This window comes from Oryctolagus cuniculus, chromosome 4 (genome assembly GCF_051225735.1).
Source record: "Oryctolagus cuniculus isolate XC-2025 breed Fujian yellow rabbit chromosome 4, ASM5122573v1, whole genome shotgun sequence".
Lineage (NCBI taxonomy): Eukaryota > Metazoa > Chordata > Mammalia > Lagomorpha > Leporidae > Oryctolagus > Oryctolagus cuniculus.
Window position 1 is genome coordinate 104,745,658 of NC_142870.1, and position 19,212 is coordinate 104,764,869.

At 37.7% G+C, this 19,212-nt stretch overlaps 1 protein-coding gene across 12 annotated transcripts in view; it reads right to left on the bottom strand.

Annotated features, from left to right (window-relative positions):
• The window catches only part of NAALADL2 (N-acetylated alpha-linked acidic dipeptidase like 2), a 1,439,631-nt gene that overhangs the window by 753,203 nt on the left and 667,216 nt on the right, over positions 1-19,212 (bottom strand). For 11 of the 12 annotated variants that reach the window (XM_070072494.2, XM_070072500.2, XM_089330911.1 and 8 more), the window contains one exon: positions 13,935-14,436. In XM_070072494.2, the coding sequence (XP_069928595.2) occupies positions 13,935-14,428 (494 nt within the window). In that variant the 5' untranslated portion in view covers positions 14,429-14,436. Of the gene's footprint in view, positions 1-13,934; positions 14,437-15,000; positions 15,222-19,212 lie in introns of those variants that run through there. The other variant, XM_070072501.2, reaches the window with a different exon arrangement.

Below are 19,212 nucleotides of genomic sequence, written 5' to 3' on the forward strand. Positions count from 1 at the left end.
TCAAATTCACTCCTTCCATAAATTTAACACTCCATCAAAAATAAGAACTGAATTTTAATAATTAATGAAATAAAGGTAACAATGAGCATTGATTTTTCTAAGATTTCAGTATCAATTTTCCACATTATCAGATTAATCTCTAAAAAAGGACTAAATCTTTTCAGAATCCTAAAAATACAGCTGCATTATATTGTTTATTTAAGTTCCCAAAGTCTGTGTGTATTAATCAGAGTCTCTAGAAGGGGTTGCAAGGGAGAAAGAATGAGGTTTAAGAAGGTGACTCAAATAACCACGAAGGCATGGGAAGTGCAAAAGGTAGAACAGCAGGCTGGAGACCCAGGAAGGAGCACAGCTTGGGGGCAATGATGCTCTGCCCATGGACTTCCCCCTTCTTCTGGGGAGGTCAGTCTTTTGCCATCAAGGGCTTCAGTGACTGGAGATTACCCACATTACATAGGAAATCTTCACTCAAAGCCCACTTTAAATGTCTACTTTCAAAATGTATTTAGATGTTAATCTTAACACCACAGTCACAGAAACATTTAGAATAATATTTGACCACACATCTGAGTTCGGCCAAATCAGGTTGATGCAAAAAAAAAAAAAAAAAAAAAAAAAATCATTACACTTTGGTTTATAAGCATCTATAATGTGGCCATTTTGTGACAGTTTTCTAGTCTGGCTGGGAGAATAGAAAGAAATTTCTGTTTTTGGTTTCTTAATTACTCACCAATTTTTAGTGACAATAATAAAGTACATAGTCTTATTCAGTAAACTTTGTGTAAATAACCTATTTTAAAATATATTTTCATTTAAATGCCCTCTCTAAGCCACCATTATGAGATTATGGAAATATTATTTTAGCTTAACATTTTTAATATCTTACTCAATTTCTAAAGCATGAATTAAGATTTTCAAATTACAAATCTCAAAGGACCATGTCTGCTCTTTGAGCCTTGATTTCATTGACATTAAAGAGGAACATGAAAGAGAAAAACATGTAATCAGTTCCCAACTTTTCCATGTTTAACTTGTGCTTCACTCTACTAAATGTGATCATTACCAACTGTTTTTGAGCAAGCGTGTCAGGAAGTCAAGTGAATCCACAGACAACTGACATATCTGGTCCTCAAAGAAAAAAGTTTGTTATTCCCTTGTACTACATCTGACTGATCTTGTTCCTTTTTGGGGATGAATAAGATCAAGAAGTATATGGATGGAAAAGCCTATTATAGTCAACACAAGAAAAAGATAGAAGAAAAACGTGACCAGCCCTAAGGCTGCTCAGTTTTCAAGATAGGCAGCCACTCAGTACATATGATCTTGCATATCTGAAGGGAATAGTTCATTGAAAGTAGAACACACTTACTGCAATTATTTAAAATGTATTTCAGCAACTAAGAATACAACAAAAATAAAAACAGAAAAAGTAAAAGAATTCATTTTTTTTTATTTGAAAGGCAGAGGTACAGAAACAGAGAAAGAAACAGAGAGAGGTTGATCTTTCATCTGCAGGTTCACTCCCCAATGCCACAATGGCCCATGGTGGGCCAGGTTGAACCAGGAGCTTCTTCCAGGTCTCCTACATGGATAGCAAGGGCCCAAGTACTTGTGACATCTTGTGCACATTAGCAGGGAGCTTGATAGGAAGTAAACAGCTGGGACTGGAAACAGTGTGCATATGGAAAATCTCAGGTGGTAGCTAAACCTGACCCCAAGTAAAAGAGTTCTTACATTTGGATTCTTAACAATATAAGTTGGTCTTTATAGTTTACATTATATACAATTAATTAAAAATAAACAAATAAATAAAATGATTAAGAATGCCCTGGGGGCCAGCGCTGTGGTGTAGTGGGTAAAACCACTGCCTGCATTGCCAACATTCCATATGGGCACCTGTTCAAGTCCCAGCTGTTCCACTTCGGATCCAGCTCTCTGCTATGGCCTGGGAAATCAGTAGAAGATGGAGATCAGCAGAAGATGCTAAGTCTGGCACCCATGTGAGAGACCCAGAGGAAGCTCCTGGTCCCTGGCTCCTCGCTTTGGACTGGCTCAGCCCTGGCCATTGTGGCCATTTGGTGAGTGAATTAGCAGATAGAAGACCCCTCTCTCTCTCTGCCTCTGCCTCTCTATAACTCTGGCTTTCAAATAAATAAATAAATAAATCTTTTAAAAAATGCACTGGCATTGTGGCATAGTGAGTAAAAGGCACCACCTACAGCACCGGAAACCCATATAGTCATAGGTTCAAGTCTCACTGCTCCAATTCTGATCCAGCTCCCTGCTAATGCACCTGGGAAAGAATCTGGGACTTGAACTGTTGCTTTGGGATGCCATTATTGTAGGCAGCTGTTTTATCTGCTACATCACAATGCCAGATCCTGTGGTTTAGAGAAGGTGTTTCATCAATGAATTGACTTTTCTTTTGCATGTATAAATGGCTTCTGAAAGAATTATCTCCATGACAGCAGAGCTGTGGTACAGTAGGCTAAGCTGCCACCTATGATGCTGTCCTCGGCTCCTGATCCAGCTCCCATGAGGGGATCTATTTTGCAGCTCATTAAATCTGTGATCCTCAGGGTCAGTGTTAAGGTGCAGCAGGTTATGCTGCTGTCTGTGATGTTGGCATCCCATATGAGTGCCAGTTTGTGTCCCGGCTGCCCCACTTCAAATCTAGCTCCTTGTTAATGCACCTGGGAAAGCAGCAGAAGATGGCCCAAGTGCTTGGCCCCTGCACCTATGTGAGGCACTCAAATGGAGTTCCTGGCTCCTTACTTCAGCCTGACCCAGGCTTGTCTAAATGGTCACTTGGGGAATGAAACAGCAGATGGAAGATTTCTTTCTCTCTTCCTCTAACTCTGCCTTTCAAGTAAATAAATAAACTTGTTTAAAAACTATGAACATGGAAATACCTTTTCATAAAATGTTATCTTCATTTCTTCTTTATAAAAAAGGAAATTTCTCAAGAATAAATAGAATGTTATGTTCATGGCATTGTGGATTACCAGATAAAGTCAATGTCTACAGAGTTGTCATCATATATAGGTACTTCTTCCACTCCCATCTGATGCACTTCTGATCCAGCTCCCCACTAATGAACCTGAGAAAGCAGTGAAGGATGACCCTAGTGCTTGGGGCCCTGCATCCATGTGGGAAACCCAGAAAATGTTCCTGGCTCCTGGTTTGGCCTGGCCTAGTTCCAGGAGCTGTGATCATTTGGGGAATAAACCAACAGATGGAAGACCTCTCTCTCTCTCTCTCTCATTCTGCCTTTCAGCTAAATAAAACAAATCTTAACAAAACAGAAAGTTTTTTAAAAAACTGTTGAATGATTAGCAGAGTGTCTTGAATATAGCAGACATTCAGCATAGTTACATAAGACTAAGGACAACATTCCACCCTCAAGATGAACATTTTAGCACATGCAAAGAGAATGTAGATGAAATGCTTTTAAAATCATATATATATATATATATAATCACACATATATATGTGTGTGTGTGTGTGTGATTTTAAGTTAAAATTTCAATAATATTCATGAATAACTAGAAGTACAAATTCTTTTTTTTTAAGTAATAAAATGGAAGTGAAGGTTTGTCAGAAAGTTCTATATTATGGCTTCATTCTTTCATGTAGTAAAGATGTACTGAATACCTGAGCATTATGACTCAGGTGCTGTGCTAGACTTATAGTACCTTCACCCCTGAAAAGTAGAATTAGGTTCATACAGATTTTAGGAGAAAGAGAAAGAGTATACTAGTGGATAATCAATAAGAATGTCATGCAGGATCAGGTGCCTGAGCCAGACCACAAGAGAAGCCCAATAGCTGAAGAGCTCAAGATAAAGAAGGTCACAAATTCACCTCAATTAATAATTCTCATTCATCTATTACTTGGTGGGGCTCTAGTCAAAAACCTAAGGATTCTGAGGGCTACAAGCTTTAATCTGTAAAGTTAATCTAGTCAGCTAAGAGAATTAATATCATTCTGCATAATACTAAGAAATTGAAGTGAGTTGTTGCTTTATCTAAAGTTCAGAGCGATGAAATACTATGCACAATTAATCTTATCCTATGTATGAGTTTTTGATTAAGTTAAGACAATGTACATTTATTATTTGGAGAAATCAATGAGAGAATAGCTAATTACTTCCTTTAGGAGATATCCTTTTATTCTAAATTCATTCTCTTGTCATTTGCATAAAAAGAATTATGTGCCCTTTTGTTACATGTTTTTCTCCAATTAAAATAGTAGTTGCTTTATTGTTATCTTCATTTCTCCTATTCTTTCTGCTTTCATTCCCTCTACAACTGAAATTAGAAGGGAAAAATAAACAGAGCAGAGAAGAGAGAGACCAAAAACTAAAAATAGGATGAGGGAAGGGAGCAGAAAAATGACTGGGAACTAGAGGTACCACCATCAGCAAACAGCAACCTCTTGCATTTGTATAAAAACATAAAAGCAAAAAATAAACTATTTGGAGTCAGAGGAGAGATAGTCCACTAAAACAGCCTTTCTAGTGTCCTGATAACCACAAAATAATTTGAAGATCTCCATAACTTCAGAGTCATCCTATCTTTAGTGGAGTACAAGATTGTCTCCCTCTTTCAAGAGTGGAGGTAATATGTTGTAAGTTTTCTTGATCAGGAAGCTAGAAGCAGTCAAACATTTCTTAGCAAGGAAGCACAAATTCTTGAATAGAAGGTTCATGAGTGGTATATGTAGAAAGAGAAAGATGAAAGAAATGAAGAGACTCAGAGAAAGAGAGAGAGAGAGAGAGAGAGAGAGAGAGAGAGAGAGAGAATCTTCCATCAATTGGTTCATTCCCCAAATGGCAGCAACAGCCGAGTCTGGGTCAGGCCAAAGTCAGGAGTCTTGAAGTCCATCCAAGTCTCCCATGTGGCTGCAAGGGTCCAGGCGTTTGGGCATCAGTCATGCCATCATCCCATATCAGAGTGTTGGTTAGAGTCTCAGTTGCTGTGCTTCGGATCCAGCTCCCAGCTAATGGCTGGGAAAGCAGCAGCAGATGTCCTAAGTGCTTAGGACCCTGCCATCCATCTGGGAGAATAAGATGAAGCTCCCTAGCTCCTGACTTTGGCCTGGACCAGTCTTGGCCATCACAGCTCTTTGGGGAATGTACCAGTATATGGGAGATATCTCTGTCTCTGTCTTTTTTTGTAATTTCAACTTTCAAATAAATAAATAAATCTTTAAAAAGAAAATACACACTAGTGAGGACCTGGAAAGCTAGTGGATATACAAGGCAATTTGACAACAAAAAACCAGACAATTAAACAAATTTAAAATTCCTGAAGCTGTGATTTGCTTCCAGGAATTCAACAGCATGTAATGATTAAATAAGCAAAAATTTATTCACAAGAATGTTTATAGAGCCAACCTAAATGTCCATTTATAAGGAACAGGTTAAATGAATTTCATGACATCTACATAATGGAATACCACGCAGTATTTTAGTGTAGTGATTTAAATTTATATTTATTGGCTTGGAAAAACATTTCTAAATCTACTTTAAGTGAAAAAGATGCTAACACAGACATCAAAAGAATATGCACGGTGTAGCATAATACAATTTTGCTGATAGATAGGGAACTACAGAAAGAAATAATGAAATGATTTTTCTAAAATATGGTAGGATTTATATGCAGTTTTAAATGTATTCTTTATAATTTGCTTAGAAGTTGTACTTATAATTAGGAAAAACAATGTTATTACCATTAAAAAGATCATATTAGCCATAATTAAATTATAATATATTTCTCTTTTTCATCTCATCTTTTTATAGCATCTATACCTATTTGTGCATTCAAAACTATACATAACCACAGTAGTTAATCCACTGTAGACACACTGTTGTTATCATTCTCTATCTGCTAACTAGTTTTGAGTTTTCAATATACTTTAATCTTTCTATAATGTACTTATATCTTTAGTACGCCTGTACACACACACACACACACAGGTACACAAAAAGGGTCTTCAAAAAGTTCATTGAAAATGTGTATTACAAAGACTATGGAAAATCTTTTTAAACTTAATTCCATTTTCCAAATTTTTGAAGTGCCCTCACACCTATATATGTATATAAATGACCTTCATTCAAAAGTACATATAATGTACATGCTACAGTAACAGATTGTATTTGTCACTTTCCACTTTCTTTTAAGTTAAAGAGCTCCCTCAGCAGTTGGAGGTAAATGTGTTTTATACAAGGTGACCATCATTCCAATTTCCTGAAGCTGATTAGACTAGGCATAAGCACTTCACATAGAAGGACAAACATCACTGGCCCCAAAACGGGTAACAATCAGATTTCATTCTGGATAATAGGAACTGAGGAATAATGTACTGGGGATTGTAGAGGTTAGTATTAGCTGAGCATGAAAGAACAGAAACAGAGACTAGCAAAGATGCAAAAGGAATCAGTTTCTTTGATAGTCAATATTTCAATCAGAGAACCGTGGCTCCAGGGGTCTCTGGAATGGATTGGATCCAGATTCTGTGTCAGTAAGTCTTGATCAAATGAATAATTGCTGTTTGTGGATTAGCATGTAAGCCTAGAACCTTGTTTTATTTTAACTTATTTGGATGGCAGAGAGATACAGAACAGACAGAGATCTTTCACCCACTGGTTCACTCCACAAATGCCTGGAACAGTCAAGGCTGGGCCAGGCTGAAGCCAGGAGCTAAGAACTCAATCCAAGTTTCCCCCATGAGTGGCAGGAACCCAAGTAACGTGAGCCATAACCTGCTGCCTCTCAGGGTATTCATTAATGGGAAGCAGAATCAGAAATAGAAGCAAGGCTTAAAACCAGGTCTTCGGATATAGAATGTAGGTATCTCAAGTGGTATCTTAACTACACCAAATGTTCATTCCCAGCGTCCTGTTTTTGTTTTATTTTGCCTTGTTCTGCTTTGTTTCGTTTTGATTTGAGAAAAAGAGAGTGAGAGAGAGAGAGAGAAAATATCTTCCATCACTCCACACAGGTCTCTCATGCTGGTGACAGAGGCCCAAGTACTTGGGCCATCTTCCACTGCTTTCTCGGGCATATTAGCAGCAGGGAGCTTGACCAGAAGTGGAGAAGCCAGGATGGGAGCTGACAGTACCATATGGGATGTCGTTGCTGCAAGGCAGCGGCTTAAGCCACTGTGCCAAAACACAGGCCCCAAACCTCCTATTTTGATGCTTACAATAAACCCCTATTGTCTAAATATTTAGTATTCCAAGTCATCTAGAATATACATTAAAACATTTTTCTGACTTATTTTCAATTTGTTGTGTCTTGGTATATCTAAGATACTATATGTAAACATTCACCCATCCTCACAGAACAAGATACATGGAAGAAATAAACCAGCTGCTAAAATTGAGTGCCTTTTCTACCTAGTTAAGCACAGGAAAATGTGACCTAGAAAATTTCATTAGATGATTGATTAACACACACACACACACACACACACAATAATATGGTCTTCATGTATAAATGTCAGTTTTGGCTGTGTCAAGAAACATCAAGTGTAACTAAATTTCTGACTGATTTTCATTTATTTGCTCAACAAAATGCCAAGGACCTTTATTTAAGTGATCCTATTATGTGGACCTTATTATTGGATAATTAGCTATTTAAATTAGGTTATACACGCAATGAATCTCTCAAATATTATCTAAGAATCAACACATTACTCAAATACAGTTTGTTAAAAATATTGCATAACAATAACATATGTGATATCCACTTTGAGCGAGCAGTACTCTGGGAATGTAATCACAAAGCACCTTTTCCTCCATATTTACGTTTATTTATTAGGGCACTTTTTCTTTTCTCATTCCTGAATAAAAACCCCAATGATCCTGCTCACTGTTAAGTGTTCTGAGTCCCCCAAGTGAGTAATTAAAATGTTCAATACCATTTCATGGACAGAACTTCAACATTTTCCCATTTTTTGACTCTCTCCCAAATAGGGGCATTGCAGCCAAGGATGGGAGAACAATCAGCGTCTTCTGCACTTTGTGTGTCTGAACCTTCTGCCTCTGAGCTTCTGAGTCCTCTAGAGTTGAAAGAATCCAGGCAAGAATACATAAAGGGGAGACAAAGTTTATATTTCTGTTTGATAGATGCTCTTGCGAGCTAGCATGGTTCTCTGACTCAGTGGGAGTTCTTAATTTCTTCTCTTGTTCATACTTGGTGGATTATTTAGAAATCCAAACATTCCATGACTAGGAATTTCTCACCATCCTTTGACATGAATAATACACTCTCCTCCAGCTCCTGGCTTACTCTCTCTACAGTTTCCAGGTATCGGACTATAGTTCTACTTTCTCCCCTCTCCAACACTTGCACTTATTCATTCATTCCCCTCCTACCGACCTAACCCATAGAACCAAAATTAACCATAAACTACGTGAAACAATCACCTCTTCTTTTGCAGTCTTATCACCATCTAGCTAGTCCATCTCTCATTACTTGGATTTCCCGGGTGGGAGTTAGACACTCTGTTGAGAGAGATATCAAGTTCTTTCAAACATTTTTTTTTTTAACTAAAGATTGTATTAATTTATTTGAGAGGCAGAGTTGCAGACAGAGAGAGAGAGAGAGAGAGAGAGAAATGTCTTCCATCCTCAAATGGCTGCAACTTCTGGAGCTAGGCTGGAGCCATCCCAATCTGAAGCCAGGAGCCAGGAGCTTCATCTGGGTCTCCCCTATAAGTACAGGGGCCCTAGCACTTGGGCCATCCTCTACTGCTTTCCCATGCCATAGCAGAGAGCTGGGTCAGAAAAGGAACAGCCGGATATGAAACAACACCCACATGGGTTACAAGCACTGCAGGTGGAGGCTTTGCCTACTATGCCACAGCACTAGTCCCTCAAACAGTTCTAATAAACTCTGTTCTCACTGGATTTGAAGACTCCTCTTAGAGAAGAGACTGGGACTAACATTAGCACATGAGCAGCTCTCTCTAAAAGTTTCCTCTTCCTCTTCACACCTCTAAGTCTTAGTTTCTCTAACTTCTCACAGGCTGCAAATGGGATGCTGGTCTTAAATGTAGCATCAATTGTCCTAATCCCCCAGTCAGATCTGAGACATAAGTAGTGATAATTTACTATTTTTACTTCATCTGGTTTTGATATGAATGATCACTTATTCAAAATCATAACAGCATATCCTCTTGGTAATTATAAATTTTAAAATATAGTAAAATACATAATATAAATATTATACTCATATTTTAAACAAAATAATATGAGAAATCTACACAGTAAGACAATTTTCAAACTATATCATTGATAAATTTAGCATATATATTTCTCATTTATTCATGCATTCATTTCATCCTTTAAAAATACTTAGTTAGGCCGATGCTGCAGCTCACTAGGCTAATCCTCTGCCTGAGGCGCCAGCACACTGGGTTCTAGTCCCGGTCGGAGCGCCAGATTCTGTCCCGGTTGTTCCTCTTCCAGTCCAGCTCTCTGCTCTGGCCCGGGAGTGCAGTGGAGGATGGCCCAGGTCCTTGGCCCCTGCACCTGCATGGGAGACCTGGAGGAAGCACCTGGCTCCTGGCTTCGGATCCGCATAACGCACCGGCCACAATGCATCTGCTGTAGTGGCCACTTGAGGGGTGAACCAACGGAAAACCCTTCTCTCTGTCTCTCTCTCACTGTCTAACTCTGCCTGTCAAAAATAAATAAATTAATTAATTAAAAAATAAAAATAAAAATACCTATTTAACATCTGCTAGATAATGAGATTTAATGGTGGACAAAGGAAATTTGGTTTAATTCCTCATGGAACTTTAATCTGATACAGAAAAAGAGTATCTCGTAACATTTGAAACTATGAAACTACTAGGAAAAACTACATGGGAAACATTTCAAGGCATCAAAATGGCAACACTTTTTTTGGGTAAAGCACCAGAAGCTTTGTTACCCAGGTAACAAAAGCAAAGCTAGAAAGATGAGATTGTATGAAAGGAAGGAATTTCTTCACAGCAAAGAATACAATAAATAGGATAAACATACAAGAGAATGAGAGAAAATAGTGCAAACTATTTATCTGACAAAAGATTATTATCCAGAATAGAGAACTCAAAAACCTCAACCAAAACCAGTTAATACCGTTTACAAATGTATAAAGTCTCTAAATAGACATTTCTCCAAAGAAGAAATACAAATGGCCTACAAAGATAAGAAAAAATAGCCACCAGAAAAATGCAAATCAGATCCACAGTCTGATATCATCTCACTGCAATAAGAATGGCTATGAAAAAAAAAGACAAAAATAGCAAATGTTGATGGGGATATGGAGAAAAGGGAACCCTGATACATTTTTGGTGGAAATGCAAATTAAGACTGTCAATGTGGAAAACAGTATGGCTATTCCTCAAAAAACTGAAAACAGAACTCCCATAGGATCCAGCTACCTGACTTCATTGTAAATATCTAAAGGAAAAGAAATCAACATATGAAAAAGATATAAGCACTCACATGTTCACTGTAGCAATATTCAAAATAGCCAAGGTAGCGAATCAACCTAGATTTCCATTGATGGATGATTGTGTAAAGAAACTATATATAAATTAGAATATTATTCAGCCACAAAAAAAGAATGAAACAGTGACATTGGTAGTCAAATGGATAGAACTGGAGGTCACAATATTAAGTAAAATAAACAGACATCTAGTAACAAATACTGCATGTTCTCTCTCATATGTGCAATTTCAAAAAAATTTAAAAAGTCATTCTGAACACAAAATTGTAATTACCAGGGCTACAAAGAGTGGGAGCAGGAGGGGGAAAATGAGGTTGGGTAAAGGATAACAAAGCACAGAAGTAATAGGTTCTTGTGTTCTCCAGCATAACAGGGGAACTATAGTTCACAATAATGTACAATATATTATATAAAAAACTAGAAGAGAGGAGCTGATAGGATCCAAACATGAGAAAGGAGAGTTGATTACCAAATTTGATCAGTTGATGCTATATGCTGAAATATTTTACACTGCCCACAAAGGTATGCGTGTATTACATGTTATTAATCTTTTTCAATTAAAAAATCTAAAAGAAAGACATTTTTAACAAATAACATCTTTATTATTGCACAGTTCTTAGGGTATTTGGCAAGAAGCAGTAAAGCTTTAAAGCTTATATAGGAATAGAAAACCAACAAGGAGAAATAGCAACTGATGAAGATGTTAGTGAGCTTTTATAAACCCAAGATGTATCATAAGTTGATGAAAAATTATTGTGAGAATCTGTGATCTACAATGTTAAGGCTATGATTACTTGTAAAACACAGGAACTCATAACAAGGAATGCAGTTGGCAAGAATATTGAGGGAAAATGTCTTTGATGAGGAGATGTTATGTGAAGTAAGTAACTGTAAATATATTTATATTGAAAATAATTTCTGGAGAAAAAAGTTTGGAATCTCATAAGGAAAAAGCTATGGTTATTGGACAAAACATAATTATGAACCTCTGTCCAACAATATAATACTGACTGGGAATACAACTGTTAGTGGTTATGATTTTTGTAATTAATTTAAAAACACATCTCATTATTGTGATTTTGAGGTTCAGGAGGGGAATCTGAGAGTCACCATCTTGCAACTTCCTATGTGGAAAACAAGGAATATTATTCTTCTTTATTTATTTATTTATTTGACTGATAGAGTTAGACAGTAAGGGAGAGAGACATAGAGAAAGGTCTTCCTTGGTTCACTCCCCAAATGGCTGCTACAGCTGGAGCTATGCCAATGCGAAGCTAGGAGGCAGGTGCTTCTTCCTGGTCTCCCACACGGGTGCAGGCCCAAGCACTTGGGCCATCCTCCACTGCACTCCTGGGCCACAGCAGAGAGGTGGTCTGGAAGAGGAGCAACCGGGACTAGAACCCAGTGCTCATATGGGATGCTGGCACCACAGGCAGAGGATTAACCAAGTGAGCCATGGCGCTGGCCCCGGAATATTATTCTTTAATTATGTGTTTTAAATTTTAAAATCAAGTGTCCATTTGCAAAGAGAAGTAAACATTTAAAAGTTTATACAGCACTGAAAAAAGTAAGGTATGACAAAGAAATATGTTTCCAACAAAATGCATGTCATGAAGTTCCTCATGAAATTCACAAATACAAGTTTCCCTGTCAACTCAGTAGGAGCCAAGGAGGGAAGAAGGCAAGGTCATAAGTTTTATCGTGGCCACCAATTAAATACTAAGCAATTGCTCAAGTAGAAAGTGACAATTCTCATTAAAAAGTAATTAATCTCATGGATCCTTTTTTGATAGAGATATAGAAATTAGTATAGACATAAGCAAAGAAGTTTTAATAAATCCAGTTTCATAGGGTTCTTCTATTTTGTTTTTGTAGTAGCATCCCTGAGCTCACTAGACCTGTTTATGAAAGATTTCTGCACCTTCCCTGCTCCAGCTTGTTTTGCAGGGAACCAAAGCTCAGGATGAGTTCCTCTGAGTCAGCTGCCTCATGGTGGATTCAGCCAATGGGCCAATAGCTAGGACACCGGGAAACAAGAGAATGGGAGAAGCTGGGGCGCTTCTCACCTTCTCTTTGTCTTCAGCTATATCTCCAGTGGAAGCTACATCCCTCCTTGCACAGGTTTATGCAGAAAGTTCCAGCTTCTGTGAGGATACCCCATTGCCTTTGTCCCTCCAGCCTAGGCATAATGATATCTACATTTCTAGGCTGTCTCCATATTACCCTATTGATTTCTGACTCTACATCACTGATAAAAATCATTGCCATGAAAACATTACAAGTCCAGAGATGTTTATGCAACACTGAATAGCAGACAAAGACAATGGGAAATAGTTCCCTCAGGCGCTCAGGGGTGATCCTCAGGAAGAAGACTAGAATGTATCAACACTATTACACTTCTTATTTCAGTACATGAATAAAATCATGAATCTTCAGGGGGAGGCTCTTCTGAGCAGATCCCCAGAAATGCATGCCTGCCAACATCGCAGCTGTCCTAAGTCAGGAAAATGCAGAAAGAAGAGCTTAGAGAAGTAGGACCTTTCTATTCCCTCTTCACAGAGAAAACGTACACGTATATGATTCGTTTAGAAGCATCCCGTTTCTCCAAATATTTTGGAAAGTACATGTGGAATATAAAATCTAGTCTTCCCAATCTAGTTTCTCACTTCACTAAATATATAAACCAGGAAACCCTTTACAGCTCAACGTGTATACTAATAATATCACAAACAACACTTTCAAGTTTTCTTTGAGTTCTGAAATCAGGAATGCCTTTACACAAGACCTCATAACTAAGGCCTGAATAAGAATTGCTTCTTATAATTTAACTTACAAATCACAATATTCTGGCTAGGTACATGGCATACAAAGTCACCTTAAAAGAGAGATGATCTTATAGGGTTAACTATATGATGTGTAGGACCCAGTGTTTTTAAATGTGCTCACTGGGAAGTTAGGGGATGTAGGAGGCCAAATATTACTAGTGAACATCTCAGTAACTGAAGACAATTACTTCACTCCATAAAGCAGGTTTATTTTATCTGATGTCATTAAAATCTTCAATCATATGGCTAATGCCCTAGTTTTTATTACATGTACATCTGGCATTCTTCACATCCCAATTTGGCCTAACTGGGCTTCTCAAAATAAAGAAAAAGCATTGGTTGCAGTCTCCATAGCAGTTATTGTTCTTATTGTCAATTAATAAAACAGCAGCATAAATTTGTATTGCAGTACCATAAATCTGAAAATGCCCACACCCTCTGTGGCGTTTCTAATCTTGGTATGCTGGCAAGTTGTTTCTCAGCTCACAAAACTGAATTAAACCACGGTAAAAGCGCCAGTTCAATGCCCATCGAGAGACATCTACCACAAAATGAATCATCCACCCCCATCCCTCACTGCAACATCTGTTTGTTCCACACCCACCTGAAAGACTTCTTAATATCCTCGGCTTGGATTGTCTTGAGAATCTCTTGGTAAAACTGAGGATCGACTGTTGCTGACGATGTAGCAGCTGAAGGGCAATTTTTACGTGTATAATATCCTATCAAAATTCCAAAAATAAATAAAATGATGGCTGTGCAAAGTAGTTTTAAAAGGTAGCAGAAGCTGCAGCGGTTGCTCTTTGGTACAGATCTGGAATAGTGTGTAACAAAATCAGGCTCTTCTTGAAGTCGCTGAAATCTCCCTTTGGGTGAAGTTGCTGGTTGGATGGAATCAAGGTGTAGGTCTGCAGTCTCTGAATGCCCCAGGTTCTGATTCTCAGCACTTTCTACCTGGAACTGGTCAAAACCAGGCTCTTCCAGTTCCTTCTCCATGTCCCACTCTAAGTCAAGGGCAGTGGCTTGAAGGTCATCATTGTCTAAGTACTGTGAGTGTCCTGGAGCTCTTTGGTCTGCACTGACTTTCTGATAGGCCATCTTTTTACCTGTGAAAATAAGAGAGATGTTTTCTTAAACAATTGTAGAATCCAATAAGGTCAAACGCCAAATAAAACAGAAAACTATATTGTTTTTAACTTTGAAAAATTGAGACCGAAAGTAATAACCTATGATTTGCTAAGTTCTAGGGTGAAAAAACAAGAGTCTGGGAATTATTACCTTGCCAGTGCTAGTTTTAAAATACAAACTCAAGGTAAAAATATGCAGAACAATGGTAATTATGTAGTCACAAGTTACCCAAAAGGATAAGGAAATTTTAAAGCTATCAGAGAAGGCCAAAATTTCCAAGGAATTAGATGGGGAAGTGTCCTGGCTCAGTGAACTTTAAATACAAGTTTGGGATGGCAGCAATCCAAAAAGGGAAGCCTTTTGCCAGCCTAGGAGTGTTTGGTTTTACAACCTTCCTACAGGAGTGCCAGGTGGAGATCTTTCTCCCAATAAAGTTGTGGCTAAAAGTTTTGTTAGATCTTGCAGTGTGGTATTAGGATATCTCGGCTAATTGGATGTAAGTGGTCTTAAATCTGTATTCAGTGGCCGGCGCCGCAGCTCACTTGGCTAATCCTCCGCCTGCGGCGCCGGCACCCTGGGTTCTGGTCCCGGATGGGGCGCCGGATTCTGTCCCAGTTGCTCCTCTTCCAGGCCAGCTCTCTGCTGTGGCCTGGGAAGGCAGTGGAGGATGGCCCAGGTCCATGCGCCCTGCACCTGCATGAGACACCAAGAGGAAGCACCTGGCTCCTGGCTTCAGATCGACGCAGCGCGCCAGCCGCAGCGCGCTGGCTGTAGCGGCCACTTGGGGGTTGAACCAACAGAAAAACGAAGACCTATTCTCTCTGTCTCTCTCTCTCTCTCACTAACTCTGCCTGTCTAAAAAAAAAAAAAAATTCTGTATTCAGTAATACTCTGAAGTAACAATTTATACTTAAATTTTCTGTGTTGGATCTGTCAGCTGGACTCATAGTTCTTGCTATGTTTTATTATTTTTCTGCATGCCCAATTGTGGTGGATAAAGAACGAGCTCAACTGACAGTTAATTAATCATCTAAGAGCTAGTAACTGACAAGTGAATCTGAAGAAAAAGATACAAAGAAGGACTTCATGAAATGGAATGGTTTATGCACAGATTTCCAGCTATACATATCCCCAGGCCTGGAGAACCCTGGGAGGCAGCAAGTGCTGTCTCAAGTAAATGAGTCCCAATCACAGACAGAGAATACCTGGATTCTGTTCCAGGCTCCTGGCTTTTGGCCTGGTCCAGCCCTAGCTGTTACAGACAATAGCGGTGTAAATGAGGGATGAAGGATCTCTGTCTCTGTCTCTGATTCTCTTTGTCTATCAAGTAAAATGATTAAAAAAAATTTTTTTTTATTTGAAAGGCAGAATTAGAGAGAGAGAAAGGGAAAGTCAGAGAGAGAGAGAGAGAGAGAGAGAGAGGCTTCCATCTTCCATCTGCTGGTTTGTTCCCCAAGTGACCGTAAAGGCCAGGGCTGGGACAGGAGGAAGCCAGGAACCTGGAACTCCATCCATGTCTCCCATTGTAGTGACCCAAGAACCTGGGCCATCTGCTGCTTTGCAGATGCATAAGCAGGGATCTGGTTCAGAAGGAGAGCAGCTGGGATCCCCATGGGATGCTGGTGTTGCAGATGGTGGCTTAACTCTCTGTGTCACAATGCTGGCCCCAAGTAAAATGAAATATTTTTTACTAAAAAAATTGAATCATTGAGCATGGTTTATGTTCAAGGAGCACTTAGCATGTGGGTGCTACTATAGAAATCTGAGAGCTCTAATTTTTTTTAACTTTCATTTAATAAATATAAATTTCCAAAATACAAATTTTGAATTAAAGAGGTTTTTCCCCCTGTAACCTCCCTCCCACCCGCAACCATTCCATCTCCCACTCCCTCTCCCATCCCATTCTTCATCATGATTCATTTTCAAATATCTTTATATACAGAATGAGATCTCTAATTTTGACCCCCAGTACAAGCATTCAAAATCATTTCTCTACAAATCATTTAAAAATCAAACTTCAATGATGAGGCAGAGTTTTCATCTCTAGGCTAGGCTGACAACAGGCATTTCATCACATGTACATCAGCAATTTAATGCTTTTCAAATGTCAGACAGATCCATCAATTAGAATATAATACAGATACAGATATTAACTCCTCACCAAGATGGATATCTGCCTAAAACCCTTACTATCCCCTTTGGATCCATTACACATTAATACATTTTCACTAAATTCTATCTTCTAGGACAACAGTATCTGGGTCAAAGGTAGATGAAGTCACTTGATACAAAAAAAAAAAAAGTATTTAAGGAAAATTGTCAAGTAAATAAGTGTGTGATAGGGGCTGGGACTGTGGCATAGCAGGTAAAGCCACTGCCTACAACGCTGGTATCACATATGGGCACCAGTTTGAGTCCTGGCTGCTCCACTTCCAATCCAGCTCTCTGCTGTGGCCTGGGAAAGCAGAAGAAGATGGCCCAAGTCCTTGGGCCCCTGAACACGCGTGGGACACCCAGACGAAGCTCCTGGCTCTTGGCTTCGGATTGGCACAGCTCCAGCCATTGCGACCTACTGGGGAGCAAACTAGCAGATGGAAAACATCTCTCTCTAATTCTCTACCTCTCCTCCTCTCTCTGTAACTCTGACTTTCAAATAAATAAATAAATAAATCTTAAAAAAAAGTATGTGATAACATACACAACAAAGCATTTTAATCATCAACTTTGCAAAATCATTTCTAAATATTATATAATTATATTTCCACATTAAATATATGTATATAAAACATTTACATGCAGATGCATTTATAAATGTTCATTACAATTTAGTAATTCATTTTTTTATATTTGCTTGCCTTAAAAATAGCATAGACATTTTTGAAAAATATAACCTTGTACCTGCCTTGACAGTTTGTTTCACTTACAATATACAGAAAATAAGCTAATCAAAAATAAATAGCATTTTGATGACATATTCAATTTTTAAACAATGTATGTTATTCTGTGGGTCCCATAAATAGTGAAATTACCTTTAAAACACCTTTACCCTGTGAAATGAGCAAGGGGTATATAACATTACTTTTTCAGACGTCTCAAATTTCCAGATAAAATGACTTTTTTTTATATTTAAAGATAAATCTTCAGCAAAAGCAGCATGATTTAGATGCAATCATATAATTAAGCCACTTAAACTTCATATCTTTATGTTGCTGATGAACACAATTCATTTAATTTATATTGTTTTATTACTTTAAGGCTACCACATTTAAGTGATTGAAAAGAAAAAAAAGAAAAAAACACTTGTAGCAGATGTTAGAATTAACCACATAAACCTTTAAAGAAGACACATTTTGGTATAGACAAAGTCATAGAAACGTATGACTTATCTTCCAATGAAAATAACTATAAACTTTGACATTCTATATTATGGTCATTTTTATAAAATGCAATTTTTATGAGAAGTATGGTATAGTCTCCATGTTTTCACAGATCTTATTTGCTTAAATGAGCTCCCTACCACCTAGGGACAACTAGACTACTTTGCTTTTAAAATTTAATACACTAAAAATATATCTTTTATATACACTTATCACTCTATAGTGAAACTAAAGCAGTTTAGTTTTTCTATATTTGTATTTTCCTATAAAAAGGCAATTTTCTATATTTGTATTCATACTGAGTATATGATTAGTTTAAAATAAATAGATGCTTCTGGGTGATAAAATCACACATTCTTACTGTCTGAAAGTAAACAAATCACATAGAAACAAAAGATAAATACAGCTGTAAGTTAAATTTTACTTTTTAAAGAAATATATATACTTCATATAATATATATATGTGTGTGTGTGTATATATATATATATATTTGAAAGGCAGAATGATAGAGACAGAAAGATGTATCTTCCACCTGCTGGTTTACTTCCCAAATGGCCATAACAAACTGAGATGGGTAAGGCCAAAATATACAGCCAGGAACACCATCTGAGTCCAGCGGAGGCCCACATACTTGGGCCATCTTCTGCTGCTTTCCCAGGCACATTAGCACGGAGATATGCCAGAAAACAGAGCAGTGGGACTGGAATAAACACTCAGATATAAAATGCTGATATAGTTAGCTCTGGCTTAATCCACTTATCAAAACATCAGCTCATAGGTTAAAAATTTAATTGGTGAAGTATAATCTCTGACTATTGTAGACTTAAACTATCATGGTGACTGGTAAATATTTTACATAATCCATGCATAATAAAGATTTTAGTAACTTATATATATCTAATGCCACTTAGGAATATGATCTTAACACTGTATCTTCCTAGCTCAGCAGTAATGTAATATTACTATTTATTATGCATGCCCTGACTTTATAAATTTCCATTTATTATGCATGCCCTGACTTTATAAATTTCCAAGTTAGCAGACTTTATTATGGGACTATGTAGTTTAAACTTTAGCTCTGCTATGTAATTTAGGCCAGTTGCTTAATATTTTTATGTCTCAATTCCACCTTAATAAAATAGAACCAATAACATGGTTTTGTAAAGTTACTATGGGGAGTAAATGAGATTAAATTTTTAAGTATTTGAACATGGTCTAACACATTGCAACACATTGCAACACATTGTACATGGTCACTCAAAAAAAATTCTATAGGATCTAAGAATATAACTATTTTGAGTTCACAACTTTAAAAATTTTGTCTTGATTAAATTAATGTGAGATGAAACTTTAGGCTTTAATAATATAGACCTGCA